This window comes from Dipodomys merriami, unplaced genomic scaffold, assembly GCF_024711535.1.
Source record: "Dipodomys merriami isolate MVZ:Mamm:240054 unplaced genomic scaffold, mDipMer1.0.p SCAF_9, whole genome shotgun sequence".
Lineage (NCBI taxonomy): Eukaryota > Metazoa > Chordata > Mammalia > Rodentia > Heteromyidae > Dipodomys > Dipodomys merriami.
The window spans coordinates 58,863,689-58,888,408 of record NW_027206512.1 but is presented as its reverse complement, the minus strand read 5'-3'; the positions used below and the strand labels follow the sequence as shown (position 1 = coordinate 58,888,408).

The 24,720-nt window shown below is 37.1% G+C and overlaps 1 protein-coding gene across 3 annotated transcripts in view; it reads right to left on the bottom strand.

Moving 5' to 3' along the window:
* The window catches only part of Fbxl5 (F-box and leucine rich repeat protein 5), a 36,210-nt gene that overhangs the window by 3,491 nt on the left and 7,999 nt on the right, over positions 1–24,720 (bottom strand). For all 3 annotated transcript variants that reach the window (XM_070012855.1, XM_070012857.1, XM_070012856.1), the window contains exons 2-10: positions 22,496–22,711; positions 20,874–20,969; positions 19,468–19,654; positions 16,352–16,534; positions 13,801–13,926; positions 11,500–11,651; positions 10,824–10,906; positions 9,032–9,754; positions 3,236–3,384 (exon numbers count right to left, since the gene is read on the bottom strand). In XM_070012855.1, the coding sequence (XP_069868956.1) occupies positions 3,236–3,384; positions 9,032–9,754; positions 10,824–10,906; positions 11,500–11,651; positions 13,801–13,926; positions 16,352–16,534; positions 19,468–19,654; positions 20,874–20,969; positions 22,496–22,711 (1,915 nt within the window). The remainder of the gene's footprint in view (positions 1–3,235; positions 3,385–9,031; positions 9,755–10,823; positions 10,907–11,499; positions 11,652–13,800; positions 13,927–16,351; positions 16,535–19,467; positions 19,655–20,873; positions 20,970–22,495; positions 22,712–24,720) is intronic.

The following is a 24,720-nucleotide window of genomic DNA, read 5'->3' as shown; positions in this document are numbered from 1 at the left end:
TACCTGAATTATCAACAACAAATTTCTAAATGTAGGAGAACCCAAAGTTATAATATATACGGACTAAATTAAAGAATAAATAGAAATAGGAAAATATACAACTACTGAACTCTTTAAATCATAGTAAAGAATAAATCATAACAAAGCATTTAAATATTATGAGAACTATAAAAGTAGCTATTATTTCCCCAAAATTGTAATTATTACTTGACATTTCTGCTGTATTGTAAGTACTATATATTATTCATGCTAGTGTATATCTGCACTTACCTTCACTTACCTTTAATTCCTCTTTAACTTAAGTTAGAAACATAAGAGAGCAAATCATCTGAGACTTGGTCACCTCCAGAACTATGAGCTAATCTATCTTAATTTATATATTATACATACTTGGAAATGCAAATCAGTATAAAAAATTTGCCATTATTGTTCCAATGTTCTTCAAGGACTCTAAACTGTGTCACTTAATGAACACTTCTTAGATGATAAAGGAGTTTATAAATATTGTGGCTAAGAAATCTTCCTATTCAAATCAAAAAAACAAAATTTAAATCTAGACAATCACCTGAAAGGATTAAAATCACAACTTTATCAGTTCGTAGCAAATTGTATTGCTCAACAAACCAACCATTTAAATATCTGACAACTGAGTTATTTAACCCAAAGCCTCCGCCAATGCTTAGTTAGTTTTACTAGTTAGTTTATAACTACTGCATACCAGTAATTTACTCCTTTTAGCTAATAAACTGGTATTGAAATAAGTATATTTTCTTTTAACAAAATACATTTAAGTTAAATATTGCCTTAAAATATGTAATATAAAATGCTATCTAAATATGTTTGCTTATCACTGTAAGACCATACACTAAAACATGCTAGTACTTTCGGAGAAAACAGTGATAAAAAGGGGCCCACTAAGTACTCACTAAATACTTCCTGTGCAAGCTGAGCTGCTTTGAAAGACAGTGTCAATCTTCCAAACTGTATAAGAAAATCAGCATTTTCTAGGTTGTCCAAAAGTCATTTTAAGGAAAAACTTGTACCAGAGAACTGCTTTAAGAGCAACTAGCTGAAATTATGGAGCACAGGTCACCTTCTAAGTCATACAAAATGTAATTTAATATTGGTTTATTAAAGCACTGAAATTTACTTTCAAATCTTGCAAAGTCAGATACGTTAAAATTTTACTGAAAATTATCACTTAGCAAAAAAAAAAAGTCTTACAGTCAACAAAACCAATATAACAGCACCTTTGGAACAATGTAGTATTTATATATTCTAAACAAATTAAGATGCAAGAATACTGACAAAGTACTAAAATTTAATGATTTAACTATCCTTTCATCTAAATTATTTCAAGACATTTAAAAACACATAAACACAAAATAAGGAGATAAATCATAAAAATGAACTGAAACCCATTATCTTACCACCCAAAACGTCTATATAACTAAACACAATATAACAAATAGGTATAAGATTTGTTCCCAAATATAACCTATACTGAAATTCACAGTGCAATATGAAAATAATTTTCTCAATGTAAAGTAATTGCTTACTCATTACTGTTCCTAGTGTGTGCTATAAATCCTAGGAAGTACACTGAAACAAGAACAAAACAAACTCCAGTCTCTCAAGTCCTCTGCATGAGTAAAAGTAGCTGCTTGGTTTGACTACATTGCTTTTATAGGCTCAGCAGGTGAAGCCACAAGCACTGACTTTTACCATTCCTTGATTATACTGAAGGCATCAGAGAGCTAAGATTTGCTCCAACTTAATGATGTACTAAAAACATGAGAAGTCATCTGTTGCAAAACAATGTAATTCCAGAAACAAGAGAGCTGAGATCTCCTGTTTCTTCATATATATTTTATTTTATTTATTTTTGCAAGATCTGGGGCTTGAACTTGTGGCCTGGGCACTGTCCCTGAGCCTCTTTGTGCTCAAGGCTAACATTCTGCCACTTTAGCTACAGCACCACTTCTGGCTTTTTCAAGTAGTTTACTGGAGATGAGTATCACAGACTCCTGAATGAGCTGGTTTTGAACCACGATCCTCAGATCTCAGCCTCCTGAGTAGTGAGGGTAACAAATGAGCCACTGGCACCCGGGTCATGAGTATTTGAAAGACAATCTAATTTCTGAGCTATGGCAAATTTGCTAACTTCTCTACTTCCTGACATGTCATTACTCTCTAGTCTTTCTGGCTCCTGTCAACTTTCCTGCCTGAGGAAAACCCAAATGTGATCTTCCAGACATATTAACATGAGATTGGCTCTTAAAGACAATGTGTTTGGTACAAAAAGTAAGTACATAATGGAATCTGGGCTGTCTAAATTTCTTCTCAGTGATCAATACAAAAGGATGTTTTATTTAGTAAGATCTGAGAAGCAGTTCTTCATACTTCTGAGAAATTCAGTCTCTACTGGACTATCAAATTGCCCTAAAAGATACTGAATATGGTTTGAAAAACCATTTTCAATATTTCTTTACAAGACAAAATAGGCTTTAAAAATACAAACAAGAACCATCAAATATATATATATATGTGCCAAACACTGGTGGCTCAGGATTGTAATACTAGCACCTCAAGAGGCTGAGCCAAAGATCTGAGATCAAAGCCATCCAGCCAGGAAAGTCCAAAAAGCCAGAAGTGGAGCTGTGGCTCAAATGACAGAGCACTAGCTTTGTGTAAAAAAGCTTAAGGACAGCGCCCAGGTCCCAAGTTCAAGCTCCAGTACCAGCATAAAATAATCTTAAATCTTTAGTGAGATTTATCTGCAATCAGACCCAGAACTCATACTACCAAAGTCCTCCTTTATCTATTGCACTGGTTGAAGTTTTATTGCAGAAAAGAGAAATCTGCAATCCATCAGAAATCCTTGTCTCAGAACATCATTACCTCTAAATTGTTAATACCACACACTATAGAGAAGATTTCCAAAATCTTATAAAAATGTTAGCATTCCTGTAACCATATTTGAATGATGACACCACTACATGACTCTAGTGGTAAAATGGTATTTGAAATATGTATTCCACAAGAAAACTTACCTTTCAAGAAGCTAATGAAAAATCTATTACTTAAAAAAAAATTTAATCAAATTTAAAGGACTAATTGTAAAAATCTGTGTAATTAGGAATCTAGAAAAAACAGAAACCATACTAATTATGACAACTGCTAAAAAGCTTTGAATCAATGCCTTCAAAATTATCTCACTGCTAAAAGGCATTACCGTTAATGTTGTCACAGTAGTAAAAGTATTCATCATTTAGGGAAGGGCATGCTGAAACCAAATCCTGCAGGCCTGCACCAGTTACAGTAAGACAACCAGAGAGATTAAGGTGCTCCAAATATGGCAGCCCTCCTCCCAGAGTCAAAACCCTGTAAGGAGAAATCATTGACAATTAGAATATATTAACTTATAGAATCATCTGTATTCCTATGACACACTGGCTCAACTTTATACACTTACCAAAATTGGGTAACAAAAATATTTTAGAATTTCTGTAAAAACCCTAATAACTAGCTTCATCCTTAGGCAGGAATACAGTGAACTCAGAAAAACTTTCTACATTGTTACTGAAGATAGGCAATAAACAAGTCTATAGGACTTTACCTTCTACGTACAATAGAGTAACTCAATTCTCAAAAGAAGGAAGCACTGAACCCCAGTTTTAAAATGTTCATTCTCTGACCAAGTTATCTAAATAAAAATCAAAACTACTGAAATTTTAAACCTAAAAGTTAGTCCCTCAGAAATTATAGGTAGAAATAGAAAACAAAAACATGTCCACACAAAAACTTCCACACCAATGTTCATAGTAGCATTATTTACACAGAAAAAGCCCAAATATCGGGGCTGGGAAGGTAGCTCCGTGGTAGAGCGCTTGCCTTGCATGCATGAAGCCCTGGGTTCGATTCCTCAGCACCACATAAGCAAAAAAAAAAAAAAAAAAAAAAAAAAGCCCAAATATCCACTGATGAATGGATAAACAAAATGTGGTATATGCCTATATAATTAAAATGTTACACAGCTACAAATTACCTCACAAGTTGTGCCATGCATAAGCCTTGAAAACATAGTTAAGTGAAGAAAGGCATAAACAAAAGCTTATGTAAGTGCAGGACACCACTAACATTATTACTCTAGAATAGGTAAATCCAGACAGTAAATTTGTTACCAGGGGCTAGAGACAAGGAAGAATGAAATGGGAATGCAAGTAAGTATGGGGTTTCTGCTAGGAATGACATTTTGTTGGGGTAGTGGTTGTCATAGGGCTTGAAATCTGGACCTGAGCGCTGTCCCTAAACTCTCTGGTCCAAAGCCAGCAGGCTACTACTTGAGCCACAGCGCCACTTCCAGTTTTCTGCTGGTTAATTGGCGATAAGTCTCTCGGACTTTTCTGCATGGTCTGGCTTTGAACCACGATCCTCAGATCTCAGCTCCTGAGTAACTAGGATTACAGGTATGAGCTCACCAGAGCCCAACTACAAAAAATATTTTAAAATTAGGTAATGGTGATAGTTGCACAACCTTGTAAATATGCTGAAAGTCAATGGACTGCACACTAAAACAGGTATATTCTATGTGTGTGAATTACAAAATAACCCTAAGGAGAGAATCTAATAGCACATTGTGGAAAAATAAAATAAATATTTGTACATAGAGGATAAAGTGAGAAGATGGTTAGAACAATATTAAGAGGTAAAATACATCAAGAACAAAAATCAAAGATGTCCATTTTCTATTCAGTAGAAACTTAAACGATATTACAATAATAAAATGGAAAACTGGGAATAGGAAAGGGATGTCAAAAGAAACTGATATAACATAATGACTTTAAAAAATTATTATGCAAAGCCAGGCACCAGTGGCTCACACCTTTAATTCTATCTACACAGGAGGTTGGAATCTGAGGATCGCAGTTTAAACACAGCCCAGACAGGAAAATCTATGAAACTCTTATTTCCACTTAACTACCAAAAAGCCAGAAGTGGAACTGTGGCTCAACTGATAAAATGCTAGCCTTGAGCTCAAAAGTTTAAAGACAGCAGCTAGAACCTGGGTTCAAGCCTAAGGACCAGCACAAAACATAAAAAGTTATTATGCAGCAACAAAGAAATTAGGAAAGTATTATTAATATGAAAATACTGAGTCATGTATTCAGTGAGGACATTAAATGTTGAAGAATGGGACAGTACATTTTAGAATTTTTTTTTTTTTTTTTGGGTCCGGTCGTGGGGCCTGAACTCTGGGCCTGGGTGCTGTCCCTCAGCTCTTCAGCTCAAGGCTAGCGCTCTACCACTTGAGCCACAGCGCCACTTCCGGCTTTTTTCTTTTTGCTTATGTGGTGCTGGGGAATCGAACCCAGGGCCTCATGCATGCAAGGCAAGCGCTCTACCACTGAGCCACCTTCCCAGCCCACATTTTAGAATTTTGTAGCTACATGATTAAAAGAGGAAACTAATATGGTTTTTATCATATGACTAAGAAGAACTTTTGTGTGCGTGTGTGCAAAACTTGGCTCCTGAATTCAGGGCCTGGGTACTTAGTCTGAGCTTTTGTGCTCAAGGCTAGCACTCTACCACTTGAGCCACAGCTCTATTTCTGGCTTTTTGATGATTAACTGGAGTTAAGAGTCTCACAGCTCTTCCTGCCCAGGATGGCTTTGAGCCATTATCCTCAGATCTAAGCCTGCTGAGTATCTAGGATTACAGGAGTGAGCCACTGTGATTTTCAGCCAGGCACTGGTAGCTCACGCCTATAATCCTAGCTACTCTCAGGAGGCTGAGATCTGAGGATCAGTTCAAAGCCAGCCCTGGCAGGAAAAGTCCATAAGACTCTATCTCCTATCTCCAATAAACTACTCAGAAAACCAGAAGTGGTGCTGTGGCTCAAGTGGTAGAGCACTAGCCTTGAGCTGAAGAGCTGAGGGACAGCACGCAGGCCCAGAGTTCAAGCCCCACAACCAACAAAAAAAAGAAAAAAAAGAATTTGATTTTCTTTGTTTCTTCCAAAGTGTAGCTTTCTGGGGCTGGAAAGGTGGCTCAGTGGTAGAGTGCTTGCCTCGCATGCATGAAGCCCTGGGTTTGATTCCTCAGCACCACAAAAGCAGAAAAAGCTGGAAGTGGCACTGTGGCTCAAGTGGTAGGATTGCTAGCCTTGAGCTGAAGAGCTGAGGGACGGCGCTCAGGCCCAGAATTCAGGCCTCACGACCAACAACAACAACAAAAAAAGTGTAGCTTTCTGCCCCTCTGTAAGCTACAATGGTTGCAGTTCAGAATCTCTGTGGCTTGACAAGGCCACAGCAGCTAGAGAAAACAGTCCTTATTTCTTTAAAGACAAAGTCTTTTCTCTCCCTTTTTTGTTATTGTTGTTTTGATGAGACTATGTAGCCAAACTGCCCTTAAATCTATAATTATCTTGCCTGTCTCTCAAGTGCTTGAACTGCAGACATACTATGTACAGGCCAAGAAAATAGTCTTAGTGAGCACACTAGGGCTTGTACTTAGGGACCAAGATCTGTCAAGCTGTCACTGATCTTTTTGTTCAAGGCTGGCATTCTACCACTTAAACCACTGCTCTACTTCCAGCTTTTTGCTAGTGAATTAGAGCTGAGTGTCTCATAGACTTTCTTGCCTGGACTGGCTTTGAATCCTGATCCTCAGATCTGAATTTCCTGGGTAGTTAGGATTACATGGGTAACCACTGGCTGCCAGGTAAGAAAACAATCAGTAGGTTTAGCTTATTAATTTATAAAGCCTATCATTCAAAATTAAAATTAAAAGATACCACTTCTAAATACAGTCTAAATAATCTCAAAAAGTATCTCAAAGTAGGACAAACTGCATGAAGTAAACTTTCATATCACAAAAAGAGGACTGTCAGCCAAACACCATGCTCAGCAAAACTGCCCTTCAGTAATAAATACCATTTTTATAACAAGAAAAATATCTCAAAAAGACTAACAACATGCTTCAATAAACTAGAAAAAGAGAACCTAAATCCCAAGATACAGCGCAAAAAAAAAGGAAATAATAAAGATCAGAATAGTAATAAATGAAGTATCTTGAAAAATCACAGGAAAAAAAATCATTGAAGCTAAAAGAGGTGAGCATTTTGAAAAGACAAAAATCAACAAAACTCCTAATCACAGTAAAAGAAATAAGTAAAATAAAATAAAATGAGAAAAGAGCCAGGCAACAGTGGCTCATGTCTATAATATCTGTAATCCTAGCTACTTGGGAGGCTGAAATCTGAGGATTGTGATTTGAAGCCAGGGACAGAAAAGCTAAGCTAGAGGCATGGCTAGCAGAGTAGAACAACAGCCATAAACAGAAAGACCAAGTGATAATGTTAGGCCCTGAGTTTAAGCCCCAACAGCGGCACACAAAAAGAAAGATCATAAAAGACTATTATGTTACATGCCAAAGAATTTAAGAGTCAGGAAGAAATTAGAAAATCTCTAGAAAAAAATATAATTCAGCAAAGTTCAATTAGTAAGAAATAGAAAACCTAAATAGACCAGTAAAGAAAAGATTTACTCTGAATCCTTAGCAGTTAGAAAAGAGCAAATAGAAAAGAACAAATATCTAATGGTTTAGTCCTTGAAGATAAAGTAACTAACAACAGATAAATCTATACTCAGACTGCAAACTTTTTCAATTAGCCACCACATACAACACGTTATATATGCCTTTGTCTCCAAAAGGAATTCATTCATCCATCCAAATTATTCCTTTTAAAAATGCCTCAGATACAATGTTCTCATCATTACTTATGAAAACTCTAAGAAAAAAATGCAGCCTACAAGCTGGGTGCCGATGACTTACACATGTCAGCTACTCAGGAGGCTACAATTTGAGGGTCACTGTTTGGAGTCAGTCCAGGCAGAAAAGTTAGTGACACTCTTATCTCCAATTTGCCACCAAAAAATAAGAAGTACATTGGGGGACAAAGGGGCAAATGCAGCAGTGGTACAATAGAGACTTGTAGAAAATAAACTATACAACTTGTGGGCAGATACAGGAGGGAATAACTGGGAGAGAGTGAAAGATGGGGTGGTATTATCCAGGAAGAAATGTACTTGATACCTGACTTATGAACCCGTAACCCCTCTGTACATCACCTTTATAATAACAATTTTCTTTTTTAAGCCAGAAGCGGATCTATAGCCCAAGTGGTAGAGCACCAGCCTTGAGCAAAAAAGCTCAGGGAAAGCTCCCAGGCCTTCAGTTCAAGCCCTAGGACCAGCACAAAAAAAGAAAAAAGAAAAGAATAGAAAAGGAAAAGAAAAAGAAAGGAGAAGGAAGGAAAGAAGGAAGGAAGGAGGGAGGAAAAAAGGAAGGAAGGAAGGAAGAATGAAAGGAAGGAAGGAAGAATGAAAGGGAGGGAGGGAGGGAGGGAGGGAGGGAGGGAGGGAGGGAGGGAGGGGAGGAAATGAGCCAAGGAAAGAGAGGAGGAAGAGAGGGAAGGAGGGAGGGAGGAAGGAAGGAAATGCAGCTTACTTCAAATTCCATTAGCAATAACAAGATTAGATTCTGTTTGTGTGTGCTAGTCCTGGGGCTTAAACTGAGGGCCTGGACACTGTCCCTGAGCTTTTTTTTTCTCCCAAGGCTAGCACTCTACCACTTGAGCCACAGCTCCACTTTCACGTGCGTGCATGCGTGCGTGTGTTCATACATTCTAAAGAACTTCCTTGCCCAGGCTGGCTTTGAACCGCAATCCTCAGATCTCAGCCTCCTCAGTAGTTAGGATGACAGGTGTAAGCCACCAGCCACTAATGCCTAGTTTAATAAGAAGTGTTAATAACTGCCAAAACCATACCATAAAACACAACAAAAACAATTCTCTACTTTTCTGCAAATTTCACTTAAAAAATTAACTCCCTGACTTATCCAGAATATAAAACCTTGTAAATCCATATCGACACAGGTATCCTTCCTCCTAAAATTTTCTGAATGTTGGACCAGAAGAGATTCTGATTCGTTTTCCGCTGAATGCTACACTCTGGAACTGGTTACTCACCTGAGACCATGGTCTGTGATCTGATAACATCCAGACAGACTGAGAAACAAAAGTACTCGTCCAGTCACTTGATCACATTTGTCACTCCCAAAATAAAGTAAGTCATTTTCCCTAGGCAACGTAGTCCTTAATGCTTTTCCACACACTGCGGAAGACCCTGGGAGTGCTGCCATAGTTCTTAGAGCTGTTCCTGTGCAACAGAATGAATGACCGCAGTAAGCAAGAGCCGGAGCAGCACAATGCTGTTGCCAACAGACACTCGTCCTTAGCCCAACAATATCCTTCCTGTAACAACCAGCTGAGGAACAAGCAAAGCTGGATGTTGTTTCCATTACGCGGAGACTTTCAACACTGCGGTGTCTCCATTCTACAGTATCTTCAATGTCAGCCAAATCTTCAGCATCTAACATCCACACGTAAGGAGAAGTGAAACTTTCAGAAGAAACAGGTTTAGTCCAGGCATGTTCATTATCTATTTCTTCTCCAAAGTCCTTGTTAGTTAAATCACACAAACGGGCATATTGCTTGGTAGACTGCATGGTAATGTCTTTATTTTTCCATGTAGTTGAAGCAATTGTATTTGCAGAGGTTTTCAGAAAGTCACTCTGAGAGGTCAGGATGCCAAGTGCTCTGGAAATTTTCTCCAGAGCCACATCTGTGATTTTCTCACATCCAGACAGATCAAGATGCCGAAGACTCTGGCAGCAACCAAGCCAAGACCAACTACAAGTAAGAGGTAACAAGCACTTAGTGAGTACTGTCAAATTACTCAAAAGAACTGAACTACTACATGTATGCATGTAACGAAGATTCTAAGTCTCACATCACCACTCATTAACTGAACATCTACTGTCAGGCAGTATGCTTAGTGTTAGAATTCAGAAAGATAGTATAATGAGGAACTAATAATATTGCTAACCTAACAGAAGGACAAGATGGGAGAAGCTTAAGTTTATTACACAAAAGCAAGTAGCAACCTATTTAATACATACTTAAAAAGTTAGCAGTCAACATATAGATATGAAGGAGAGTAAATGACTAATGATCAATAGAAGAAACAGAAGTAACAAGCTATGGAAACACAGAGCATTAGCCTTAGCGAAAGAACAGTAGATCATTTCCTCCAAAACAGGAAACGCTAGGTGGGAAGGAGGGTGAGCTACACTACAGAAGAGACCAATTATATGCTCAAAAGTGTCAGACTGCAGAGTGTAGCTTCAAGTGGCCTGTACCAAAACCAACTGCGAGGGGCTGGGAAGGTGGCTCAGTGGTAGAGCGCTTGCCTTGCATGCATGAGGCCCTGGGTTCGACTCCTCAGCACCACATAAGCAAAAAGAAAAAGAAAAAAGCCGGAAGTGGTGCTGTGGCTCAAGTGGTAGAGCGTTAGCCTTGAGCTGAAGAGCTGAGGGACAGCGCCCAGGCCCAGAGTTCAGGCCCCACGACTGGACCCCCCCCCCAAAAAAAAAAAACCAACTGTGAAAAAACAAAAGCAAGCTTTGCCAAATGGCACTTAACAGCCCAACCAAAACCTCAGAACCATGTAATAATCTAGATGGTTAAAAAGCAAGGCTAAAAACCTAGCCACAGGACAAGATGATAACACTAAACTTGTGGGATCAGCTTACAGCTATGAATAAAAGACAGAAGATTGGAGAGTGCTTTCAAGTTGAAGCCACACCGATTTAGTAGTAAAATAGTATGATTAAACAGCAGTTATTTAGAAAGAAACTTTAAAAGACTACTGATTCATAGTTAGAATTTATAATGCTTAAATTATTTTAAAATCACTAACCTGTCAAATGCAGAATCTGAGATGTCAGTTTGGGTAAGATCCAGATGCTCCAGGTTAGGACAAAGCTCTAAAATCTGTCTAACCTAAAAGAGGGAAGAAGTCACTGTGAAGATCTATAGACGTTTAGAGTTAAGATAAACAAAAGACAACAGGAATATAGTCTAGTGGTTTCCAAATGCATGTGCATATTTAAAAGACACTCATATTGTGCATTAAAATATATACACACACATATACCCTGGGCTCGAATCTCTGAGAATCTTTTAGCAGTTTTGACACTATACCCAGACAATCCACATCTTTCTTAAGGAAGACCCAAGGCTATTCTAATGTATAAAGTTACCCTTGTATAAAACAGTGATTTCATCTCATCATACCTTACATATGATGAAGAATCTTGAAATCATATGTAGTGAAAATAGGCTTCACCACACATCTACGAAACTAAAGCACACTATTTAACCTCTCCTTGTCTTGAGTCCCTCATCTACAGTATAAGTAATGGTATTCATGCTACAAAGGTTGTTGTAAGAAGTGAAATAATACAAAAGCTAACCATGAATGCCTATCTATATGAAGTCCTCAATTATTCTTTTCCCTTAGTTAAATTTTAGAATAAGCAAACCAAACTATCACTACTTTCATCATACTCAAACTAGTGTTTACTTATACGTACCATTTTGCTGGAAACTGCAGAGCTGTATGCTAACACTAATGTTTTTACAGAAGTACCAACATGCGGTAGAATATTATGAATTAAGCCATGGAGTAAACGTTTTTCCATCTGTGCAATGCTAATAGCAATGGACTCCTCTTCTGCAGACTCTTCTGCGAAATGAATTGGAATTTGTAAGAACTCAGTAACTATAATTAGAATACTCAAAGTCTTCAAATCATTAAATATGAAGTTTTTTGTGCTCTCCTTAAGCTCATTTCTGCAAACAATTCAACTTTCAGGCAATGCACTCTGAATACTTCTTTAAAAAATAGACTGTGCAATGCCGAATAAATGATTACTACCTGTTATTCTATTTCAATAAAAGTAAGATTTAGAAGACATGTGAAACTGATCTCAATTAGCCTAGCCATAAAGAATCAAGCAAAAGAAGGTACCTTAGAATTGCTAGGTGGCTTTGGCATTTTACTTAATAACATCTGTAGGGATTAGGAATTTATGGGTGATGTAATTAACTCAGTGGTAGACTCCTGGTGTAGCCTATGTAAGGTCTTTATTCAATCCCCAGCACTGCATAGGGAGCTGAGCAGTGAACAACTACTACACACCCCAATTTGACATACAGGGGAAACCTTTTGTCATGGGCATTATTAGAAAAGCTACATTAAGTTTCCCCAAAAACCTGATCAATCAATCAACTCTGTTGAAAACTGACTCTTTTCCCTTCCTCCTTTTCTTTCCTTATCTTCTGATACACTGTACAGGGGCTGGAATGTGGCCTAGTGGTAGAGTGCTTGTCTAACATGCACGAAGCCCTAGGATCAATTCCTCAGTACCACATAAACAAAAAGCTGGAAGTGGCACTGTGGCTCAAGTGGTAGAGTGCTAGCCTTGAGCAAATGAATCAGAGACAGTGCCCAGGCCGAGTTCCAACCCTACGACTGGAAAACAAACAAACAAAAAAAAAAACCTGATACAGTGCCCAATTTGCCTGTATCGTTCTTGTTTTGTTTCGTTTGACTATTGATGGTGGTGGTGCTGATTTTTGTACTAGAGTCGGAACTCAGGGCCTCTCACTCTCACTCAGCTTTCATGCTCATGGCTGGTGCTCTACCACTTGAGCCATGCTTCTAGTTACATTTTTTAATTGGAAATAAGAGTCTCAGACTTTTCTGCTCTATATGGCATCATTTCTATTCCAGTATTTTTCATTATGTACCTTGAACTAAGAATTACATACTCTGGTAGTGATACATTCCTATTCACTCTTGAATTTTCCCACAGTACTTCCCAAATGACTGCACTCATTTTTATTACACGACCACATGAAGAATTTCCATCTCAAACTTTTTTTTTGGTGGACATGGTGCTGGGGATTGAACCTGGCTGTAGCTTTACACATGTTAAACAAATGCTACAGAACAGAATTTCACTCCCAACCTACAATTCCTATATACATTATTATTATTATTGTGTGCGCGCACCAGTCCTGAAGAGCTTCCATGCTCAAGGCTAACACTCATCATTTTGTGTCACAGTTCCACTTCCAGCTTTTGGAGATGATTCTCACAGACTTCTCTGTCCTGGCTAGTTTCGAACCATGATCCTCAGATTTCAACCTCATGAGAAGCTATGATTACAGGCATGAGCCACTGGCACTAGACATTAGTTCCTATTTCTACCTTATGACTTTACAAATGAGTAAAACTCAACAGTATCATAGTTCCTTCCTCATAGCCTCAATAAATTCTGATGAACCGATTAACCAAAACAGACCTAGAAAGCACAGTAAACTACAAAGAACTATAAGAAATGAACTTTATTTCCATTCAGAAAATTGGTTATCATTTTGTGTTAAATACAAAACCACAATAACATTAATGTTGCAACAATAAAAATTTTAATCTGCTCATTATAATTTAAGCAGCAGTACATTTAAAAACAAGATTCTTTAGAAAACACAGAACACATTAAATTTTTGGTGTGGGTGCCAGTATATTGGCTTTAACTCAGGGCTTTATGCTCTCACTCAGCTTGCTCTACACAGCTGGTTCTCTACCACTGGAGTCATACCTCCAGCCTAGCTTTTTGCTACTTATTTTGTAGATGGGAGTGTCATGGACTTTGGTGCCCAGGCTGACTTTGAACTGTGATCCCTCTGTTGTCAGCCTCCTGAGTAGGTAGGCTTACAAGTTTCTAGCTCCATCCAAAACACATGAATTGAGTATTTCTTAGTAATATTAAATCCATGTCAACTATGAAAAACACCCTGTGATAATGTTCACTGCAGACACAACTTACCAGATTCATCTATGTCGGCATCTTCATCCCACTCCTGAAATGCACGACTTTCATCTTTCCTATTCTTCACCCACTCCTCATCAGGCTCAGTATCAAGCTCAGTGGCAGGACCACAATACCAGTCACCTACTCAATGAAGAAATAAATACCAGTAAGATCAGGTCTCCTACCATCACAAAAACAACAGACAAAACCTTTCTTACAATAAAAATCTCTTGTGTACAAAACATTTGACCATTAGGTAATAGGAACTCAAGGAATATTTTAATGGTAGCTTAAAAAAATAAAGGAGGAATGGGGGAAGAAGAAAAGAGGAATTCAATTTCAAGCATACTAACAAAGAATTATAACTACTGAAGTTCACTTAAGCAAAACTAATTCATTAACTAACATTTGATATTTAACTAAAACAAATCTAAAACTAAGGAAACAACTATAAAAACAATACAGAAAACTTTTTCAATTTTACCTTTTACAGAAATAAGTATCGTGGTTATAATACCACTTCTAAGAAAAATAATTATCATTATCCTTACATGAAATTTAAAAAAATCAATGAATCATAACCTGACTTTGTAAACACTTTGTACAACCACTTAATAATAATAGTAATAAAAATCATTGAAAATAGCCTAACCTTTCCCCTGACCATGGCTTTACAATTACTCTAGCAATAGCCTTGGTGATGGTACCCAATAAACAAAAGGAACATGACTCCCTAACTCTGTACTCAGTAAGCAATTCAGAAGTCAAAGAAAAAGACTAAGGTGAATTGAAACCATACATTTAACAATACTGGAGAACACACTGTAACCAAATTATCTTGTTATGAATGCGAGACAATTAAAAAAATGTTTTAATTCCTATCCTTATGCCTACATCAGGATTCTCACCCTAGAACCCTGACACTTTACGCCTGGCGACTCTTGAAGTGGGTTCTGACCTATGGATGCAAGGTGCTTCTAAGCAGCAACCTTGGCCTTAACCCACTAGATGATAGAGTCGTATTCAAAGATGGGACAAGGAATGTTGCCTGACATTTCAGATTTCCCCAAGAGAGGGGACAAAAACAACCAAACAAATACCATAAACGAAAACATTTCTGCTGGAACTTTTGGTTTAAACATATTAAAAACACAAAAAAGCATTATTTTAGATTTGGGTAACTTTATCAAAGTTGGCAGAGCATTATCACATCTGATGACATAGATATAAATTCATTATGTATTTTTCTTAATAATGCTTATAAATAGCTGAACAAAAAATATGACATGTTAATATTTTGCCTTGACTCAGTATTCCACTATCATACAATATGAAAAATTAATCCACATAAAAATAACCTAATCATTTGGGCTATCAGTCTACCCAATACATGAAATACTACCCCTTGAAAGTGTTAAATATCTAACAATTGTTTATTTTACAAGTGTTACAAGTTGCATGAGACGCAGGACTCTAATGCTGGCACTTGGGAGGCTAAGGCAAAAGGCTGTCAATTCAGACACCAGTGAGGCAGTGGAGTGAGAGCCATCTCCTCCTGAGACACAATCACAGGGCTACATAGCATTCTACCAAAACCAAAACCTGTTTTAGTAAGACTCATAACTTTATCAAACAAAATTAGGTGAGAAAGGTTACGTTTCTATGTTAAAGAGAACCAGAGTAGAGAACTATTTTTAAAAAGTATTCACATGATGAAAAAAGAGACGTAGCTCAAGTGGTAGCGTGCCAACCATGAGCAAAAAAGCCAACTGAGAACTTGAGGTTCTGAGTTCAAACTCTGATACCAACACACACACACACACACACACACACACACACACACACACACACACACACACACACACACACACACACACACACACACACACACACACACACACACACACACACACACACACACACACACACACACACACACACACACACACACACCCCCAACATGGACTTTGAATCTTTGAAAAGACTTTTAATTCAGTGACAGAAAAATGAATATACCATATTATTGTATTCATAATCACATGCCATTACTGCAGTATACATTCATGGAGAGAACAAAGTAATTTACCACAATGAAATTAATGTGAAATTCTGATTTAAAGAATGATTCACTATCAGTTACAAAAAAAGATAGGCTTTAGAGACAAACTCTTTATTTTGAGCCACAACCAAAAGCAAGCCACAATATCTCCTCTTCAAATTCTACAGAATATAGTTTTTAAAATACTCATCTAGTTTTCTAAAAAATATAGTGCTAGAAAAATGTAGTATAATGAATGTGCATGTACATATTACCTATCTCCAAACATTATCAATATTTTGCCAATATTTTTGGTATTCTCTTCCCCAACTACTTTTTCTTAATAATAGTAAAGAAAATGCTAGACTCATATACTTCAGCACTGCTGGCTTTTTTATACTTTTTTAAATCTACTTTTTGGTCAAGTTCTGTTTCCTTCCCAAGCCTTACTTATAAATGGCTGTGAATATTCACCTAAAAAAGCAGTTTTAAAGTATTTTTTAATAAATCAAAGTCACTTGTACCTACCTCTGGCCCAATGAACAGGATAAAGATGTTTCCACAGTGATCCAGTTTTTGCCAGCTGAGACCATTTAGTGCTGACTTGACTACATCGACATAATTCTTGAGGGTTGAGGTAACTGAAAATTGACAGCATTACCTCAGGAGGAAGATGGGTTATACCTGTGGAATGATCTGACACTTCTGCTTCTGAAATATAAAAAAGAAAAGCTTTAGTAGTAAAGGCAACAAAAGAAAATGCAGTAAGAAATTACTATCATTATTTCTATAAGCAAAGTCCAGTGCCTGAAGTTAGTTCCTTCCTGCTTGCAAGATGTGAAAAGGAAATAACATGTATTAGAGGTAACATGGGGATGTTAAACTTGTTAAGAACCTGTAGGGTTAAACTATCATGGCCTAGATCATACTTCATCAGTGTGAACTACAGTAATGAACACAGAATTGGCTTCCTCTTACAAAGGCGTCACACAAAAAACAATACTCACTTTGTAGCCTAAGTAGCATCATTAGAAAAAAGGAGCCAAACGGGTTATACAGCTTTAAATCAACAAGTATGGAGTCAGCCAAATGAGATTGCAAAGGCATTTTTAATGACACACATAAAGCTCACACAACCATCTCTATCCATAGATTATAACTCCTAATAGAATGGTTCTTGAGTTGCCTTTGATTTGCACATTTCATCTTCAAAGGTCTGTGAAATCTGACTTCTTTAACCTGTATATACCTTAGCCAGTTGAGATAAACATAACCATTTATGACACACAAGGACATTTTTGCCAGAATCTACTGTAGAAAATCAGTGAATATATAGTTTCTTATTAGCTATTATTTCAGTAACAGTTTTGTGAAAGAAAATTGAAAACAGTGCTACAATAAGTAGAAGAATTTTGAATACCTTACATAATTGGTTTGTCTTCACAAGACAACTTAAATACAGAAATGCCATGAACAAGTTACTTTAAACTGTATTTTAAAATTTCAAATACTTAAACATAATGCAGCTTTAATTTACTTTGAAGAAAGGGGAAAATTAAATGCAGTCATTGTAATGCTTTTAAATCCTGTATTACAATTAAAATTAAACAAGACATAACAGGTCTTAGGTTGGTATGTAAGGTACAAGCTATACTTCAGAGTAAAGCTTACAAGCTTTGTAGGTTTAATCATAGCCTACCTTATAAAATGATCCTTTCAACATCAATCTAACTACTTTGCTAAAGAAAATATGAGAAAAGGACAAATCTTAAAAAACTGTGTGCTATTTTAATAGGTATACTATGGCTCCTGACCATCTACAAGAAGCCAAAGAATGAATTTCTACTGGTCTAAAGATGCCAACTTTCTTTTAGTGCAGTTTGAAAAGGAAAAGCTAATGAGATAAATTTAAAAAAAAAAAAAAAGCAGTCTACTGCTGGGCTGGGAATGTGGCTTAGTGGTAGAGTGCTTGCCTAGCATGCAAGAAGCCCTGGGTTCTATTCCTCAGAACCATATAAACTGAAAAAGTCAGAAGAGGGACTGTGGCTCAAGTGGCAGAGTGCTAGCCTTGAGCAAAAGAAATTCAGGGACAATGGCCAGGCCCTGAGTTCAAGCCCCAGGACTGGCAAAAGAAAAAAAAAAAAATGTAAAAAAAGTCTACTGAAAAATGTCACGAATATTTTAGTTGCATTTCTCATTCATCTTCTCAAAGCATATAAACACAGTATATAGAGTATACTATATAGAATATTCCTAGATATAAACAGAGACTTAAGAATAGCAAAGGGTGAAAATAAAACTACAAATGCTCTTTAAAACAACTTTATCCCAATGAACCCACTATAAGGTAACTATGTTAAAGAATAATGCATTTAACACATCTAATATATCCAACATCATAGCTCACCAACATATTATACTATAACTTATTAGTTGTTCTCTGTGGTGCTTGCATAACTAACTGCAATGGGTTACAGCTGCTGCTGAGTACTGCAAAACAGCACCATATAGCATATAACTAGCCCAGAAGAAGACCCATTACTTTCAAGCCATTGGAAAGTTAAAAAAAAAAAAAAAACTGCACACACACAGGAACCGAGAGTATAAACTTGACTTTGAAAACTGATGAAACAACACAAGGAAATATAAAAGCAGACAATATAGTAACTGGAGCTCAAAAAGATGGGTACTACAAATGGGTGCTGGTGGCTCAGGTCTGTAATCCTAGTTACTCAGGGGACTAAGATCTGAGGATCACCAGTGTGAAGTCAGCCCTAACAGGAAAGTCCATGAGACTCTCATCTCCAATTAACTGACAAAAAAGCTAGGCCTCAAGTGGGAGAGTGCTATCCTTCAGTAAAAGGAGCTCAGGAACAGCACCCAAACCTTGACTTCAAACCCCAGTACCAGCACAGAAAGAAAAAGAAAGAAAAAGAAAAAGAAAAAAGGAAAGGAAAGGGAAAAAAAGAGAAAGAAAAGAAAGGAAAGAAAAAAAGAAAGAAAGAAAGGAAGGAAGAAAGAAAGAAAGGGGGAGGGAGGGAGGGAGGGGGGAGGAAGGGAGAGAGAGAGAGGAGGGGGAAGAGAGGGAAGGGAAAGAAGGAAAGATGGAAGGAAGGAAAGAAGGAAGGAAGGAAGGAAGGAAGGAAGGAAGGAAGGAAGGAAGGAAGGAAGGAAGGAAGGAAGGAAGGGAGGGAGGGAGGGAGGGAGGGAGGAAAGAAGGAAGGAAGGGAGGAAAGAAGGAAGGAAGGGAGGGAGGGAAAGAGGGAGGGAAGGGAAGGAGGGAAGGAGGGAAGGAGGGAGGGAGGGAGGGAGGGAGGGAGGGAGGGGATACTACAAAGTGTTCTGAATATAAAAGTTCTCAATTTTGATTAATCAAAGTGATAATTTTAATTATTGTGCACACATAAATTCATTCAAGAAACACTATTCTGCATACTACCTAAGTAATAAGACATTAGATTATCATATGACACTGGATTATAAAGTAGAAACTACTGCCTTTGATTATTTTTTAAGTGAAAATAACTTCAAATGATTACAAACCTGACTTAAATTTACTCCTCAAATGAAATCTATAATTTATACCAAGATAGCAGTGCCCTTGAACTAAGAAACTGTTAGGTATCTAAACAAACCACTCTCACCTCTATCTGACTTTTCATCCACAGAGTATTTGAAGAACTTCTGTCTCTCTTCAGCGTGATTCCACAGGCTAAGGCCTCTAAGCAGCTCTGCAGTATCCTTCTGAGAGCAGTGTTGTGCAATCACCTTCTTTTTAATATCTTTAAGCTCTTCATAGGTAAAATATTCCATTAACATGGGCTGAAAAACCTGAAATAAACAAAAGATTCACAATATACACTCTATGATCTTTAAATTATTAATAATTCAAATATAGTATTAGGAATGTTCCCAAGAGATAGAAATTTTACGCATGATCACTGTTATTTTACGCAAAGAATATCACCAAAGTGTGCCTCCTAATGATCTCTCCAGCTAATAAGTCAGATATTAAATACTTTTAAAGCATCAGGACAAGAACTGCCTGTCAGAACTTGTCAAACACTCCTAATCATTCTCTTGCTAGATATTTATGTCAGTTAACTTCCTTCTTTTAAGTAGTAACTGAATTCTACCCAAACAAGACCTCTACCTCAAACGAGAATGTCTTCAGTATACTGACCATATAAGTCACAACCCTGTTGAGATAATGAACTATTTCGACACTTTCTTAATTCTGGAGATGTTTACTCAAATCACTATTTTAGTGTTGTAGTTCCTATCAAACTTATTCATGGAGATTTCTTCTTAGTAACTGATAGGCAGTCCCAACATCTAATTAACAGAATTACAACCTTCAAAGTTTGAACCAGGCTTTTACTGTTGTTTTTAGTTTCACAGATAATCTGATGTGTATCACAGGTTTAAAATACTACTCTTGTTACTCTGATTTCAATGCCTACTTTATGACAATGACTTAGAACCCTGAAAAAATAACCATGTCCACCTGACTTAATTGGTCTGAAAGGATGTTAAGAAATAGCACATTCTTTTATTAATCTAATAAGGTAAAACCAGTTGAGAATCACTACAGTAACTGATTTAGAGTTGAAAACTACTCAGTTTTTATAGAATACTTTTTCTGTATCTCATCCTAATACTCATCCCATAGAAAAGAACAGTAATGTTTTCCCTATCTGTTTAATGAAGTCCTAATACATGTGTATTAGTCATAACAATGATAAATTTTAAACTACCATTTAACTAATAAAGTCTCATATTGAAAAAAAACACTATAAAAATTCGTTTAATGTGTAGAAAATATTTAAATATCTAAAGATTTTGAAAAGCACTAAGATGACATAAAAAGTTGCTAACAGTGCCATCAACACATGAAAATACCTATTTCCTAAGTAAATGAAATTTAATCATTCATTCATTAAGAGCAACTTCAGACAACCGGAGACTCCTCTCCAGCAATTCCTCTACCTCCTTTGGTATTTAAAATTTTTAGAAGTCTAAACAAATCATAATGAGGAAAAATTATTACCTCTTCCTCTTCTTTCATGTGAGGAAGAAAATCTCTCGTAAAAGCCTCCAATCTCTCTTTCAGCTGTTTGGCGTAATTTAACTGTTCATATTCATTCTAAAAACATAAACAAAAAATGTTTACATTTTGGCCCATTACTTACATTGTACCTGATCCCAGGAGATCATTTTAGCTTTCAGTTTAAAATCCAAAATAAAACCTCAGAACAAAACAGACAAGTAGCAAAGTGGTATGTGTACTTTTAACATAAAAGATGTCTTTTGGGATACAGGTACACTGCAGTTACAGAGAGCTTACCGAGAACCCTAAATTTAATCCTCAGAAATCTAAAACCAATAAGCTTTGAACTTTTTTTGTGTTCTTTGTTTTTATTCTTTTTTTTTTTCCACCAGTACTGGGGCTAAACTCAGAGCCTAGGCACAGTCCGTGAGCTTCTTTACACTCAAGGCTATCACTTGAACCATAGCACCACTTCTGGCTTTTTCTGTTTATATGGTACTGAGGAATTGAACCCAGGGCTTCATGCATGCCAGGCAAGCACTCTACTACTATGCCATATTCTCAGCCCTGAACTTTGTTTAGTAATGTGACTTTACTCCTTTTTTCAAGTGTCATTTAAAAAGTCAGAAAATTGCCCGGTGCCAGTGGCTCACACCTGTAATCCTAGCTACTCAGGAGGCTGAGATATGAGGATCACAGTTCAAAGGCAGCCCAGGCAGGAAGGTCCATGAGACTCTTATCTCCAATTAACCACCAGAAAACCAGAAGTGGCGCTGTGGTTCAAGTGGTGGAGCACTCGCCTTGAGCTGAAGAGCTCAAGGACAGCACCCACGCCCAGAGTTCAAGCCCCACAACCAACCAAAAAAAAAAAAAAGTCAGAAAATTAAGCTGAGTGCCAGTGACTCAAGGCTATAAACACAAAACTGAGATCCAGAGAATCAAAGTTTGAAGCCAGCATAGGCAGACAAGTCCAAAAGACCCCATCGGCAAAAATAACCAGCCAAAAAAAAAAAAAAAAAAAAAAAGCAGATAACTCACACCTGTAATCTTAGCTACTCTCAGACCTAGAGAACCAAAGTTTGAAGCCAGCCCAGGCAGAAAAGTCCTCCAGACCTTGTCTCTAATTAATGAACAAAGTATCGGATAAAGTTGTGGCTCAAGTGGTCAGCTGTTGCAGGAAAACTAAGCAAGAGCACAGGAAGGCCTTAAGTTCAAGTCCCAGTATCAACACACAAACACAAACAAAAAAAGTGATCAAATTCCTTAACACCACCCCTTAAGTTTTATTGCCTTGGACTGGCTACAGCAAAAGTCCTGTAGCAAAAATCCTTCTGGCCTTGATGTTTCTGTTAGTAATTTTCATCCACTGGCTCCCTAGCTATAAACTCCTACTTGTTTTAGTTGTACCTAGCATTACTTAGCATTAAGCTGGCTCGCTCTTCTTTATTGTAAGCCTCCACTACATCTTGAATTAGTCTTCCTAGCCATCATCAACAAGTGGAATAGTGTTTCTTTTCTTTAATAGCATTTACTAGAAACTAATCACAAGTTTTGCCAATGACACACAGAAGATGGCACAATTTCAATTAGTTGTATCTTAGACACCAAGTTTTGCAACTCACCTTCACATTCTTCAGTCCCTTTTCAAAGAGGCTAAGCATCTCAGAGAGTTTATTGTCAGAATGAACATTATAAATTGTCTGGCTGCGTTGCTGAAGCAAGCCAATAATGTATTCATTTTCAATCTGCTCATGCATTTTGAACTCCTTGAAAGTGGCATACAGAGACTGTAGAAGAGCACGGAAATCATTGTTGTTGGAAAAGTTGGTTTTAGAAAGCTGAGTAAAAAAAATGTAAAAAGAAAGGAATAAATAAATGCCAACAATATACCAGTAAGAAACATTCAAATGTGTTATTTTTATACACAGCAAGATATTTCCTTTATACTTGATTAAAGTACAGATAAAGAAAATTCAAAAATGAACAAGTTATAATGGTATAGCTAAAAAGTATGCTAGGCCAGGAAAATGTTAAGTTGGTTTTCTGAAGGACTTTGGTGATACAGAAAAATAAAGTATACACAGGTCACACTTTTTTTACCTAAAATTATTCTGTAGGTATGAAAAATACAGGTAGGTACACCACAGACATTTGTAAACATTAAGTTCTGATAATGTAAATTTTTTTTGTTCAAAATGTCCAAAAGTAGGCTACTCGAGTTTAAACTTTAATTATCAAGTTGAGACTGATCTGTTCTGGAGTATAAAATACTGGGCTGTTAGATCATTAATAGACCATTTAAGGGAGCTACTTTTAAGGCACTTTATATAAATACCTAATGGCTTATGTAAGAAATTGTTGACTTATCTGGCAGGAGTCACTACAATAGTACAACGCAGGAACCTAGAAGCCTAGTCTAGCGCAAAGCATTACTCCAAATAAACCCACTTGAAAGAAAGATACAAGTCAATTTAAAAAAAAAAAAAAGGCAAAACAAAACTTGAACTGAGCACTGAGAGCTGTAATCCTAGCTACTCAGGAGGCTGAGATCTGAGGATCATGATTCCAAGCTGCCCAGGCAGGCAAAGTCTATGAGACTCTTTATCTCCAATTAACCAGCAAAAAGCCAGAAATTGAGATGTGGCTCAAGTGGTAAGAGTTCCAGCCATAGGTGGAAAAGCCAATGGAGAACTAGAGGTCCCAGAACTGTCCCGTCCCCCACCCCCACCCCCACCCCCACCCCCGCCGGCCCACACACACCGAAGGACCAACACATCATTTTCTCTTAATCCTGCTACCGAAGAACAAAAATGCCGATTCCAATCCAATGCTGAATTTCTACTTAGTGCTGAATTACTTCCTAGTATTTTTAAATATATGATTAAAAATCCTGGTTCAAGCTCAAAATAATATTCAAGTCCTTCATTACGTATATCAATCTTCTTTTTTGTGTAAATTCTAGTTTCAAAATTCATTGTAAAGGGGAAATGATCAGGTTAAGTACAATAACCAGATAAATGAAATTGAGATGCTAACATCATAATTCCTAGATTTGCTATGGTCTGATCTAGTATTCTTGAAATGGAATACAATCTAAACTGTCTCATCAGCCTTCCTCAGTAAGAATTTGGTCTGATGACAGTGTATTGAAAAGATGACACATAAATTCTAAACCAAAACTCTTTTAGTGGACCTAAAAGAAATAACTAAATACATTCTACGAAAGACAGTATGCATTCACAGTAAGAGTCCCAGGACTGGATCCACTGTAGCACTTATTTAGCTGTATAACCCGAGGTAAATTACTTTTCTTCCTCAATGTCTCAGTTTCTTCTTGGTGTTAAATGGCAATAAAATATCTATACATATTAATATGGTTATCCAGCACTTAGGAATTAGTTGAAAATTAAACATTTGATAAATTCATGCACTTCTGACTCTATTCAAACATTTACTGAGCAGTTATGAGCCAGGCACTGTGGCACTGTTTCTAGCATTTGAGGTACGTAAGTGAACAAAATGAAGATTGCTGCCTTTATGGATTTTATGGTCTAGTGAAGAGAAGACAAAGACTCATGTGTAAATCATCTTAGAGCAGGACTTTACACAGTAATTATTTCAACTTCTGCAGGGTAGGAACTATTTAGCTGCTGTAGCACAAAAGTAGCCAGACAACAAGTAAGCATGTAACTGTGCTATATTCCCATAAAACTCTGTATTTATGGATAATAAAATTTGAAGTCATGTAACTTTTGGGGGGGGTCTGTCATGGGATTTAAAATCAGGGCCTGGGCTCTGTCCCTGAGATTTTGTTTGTTTTTTTTGGGGGGGGTCTGGTCGTGGGGCC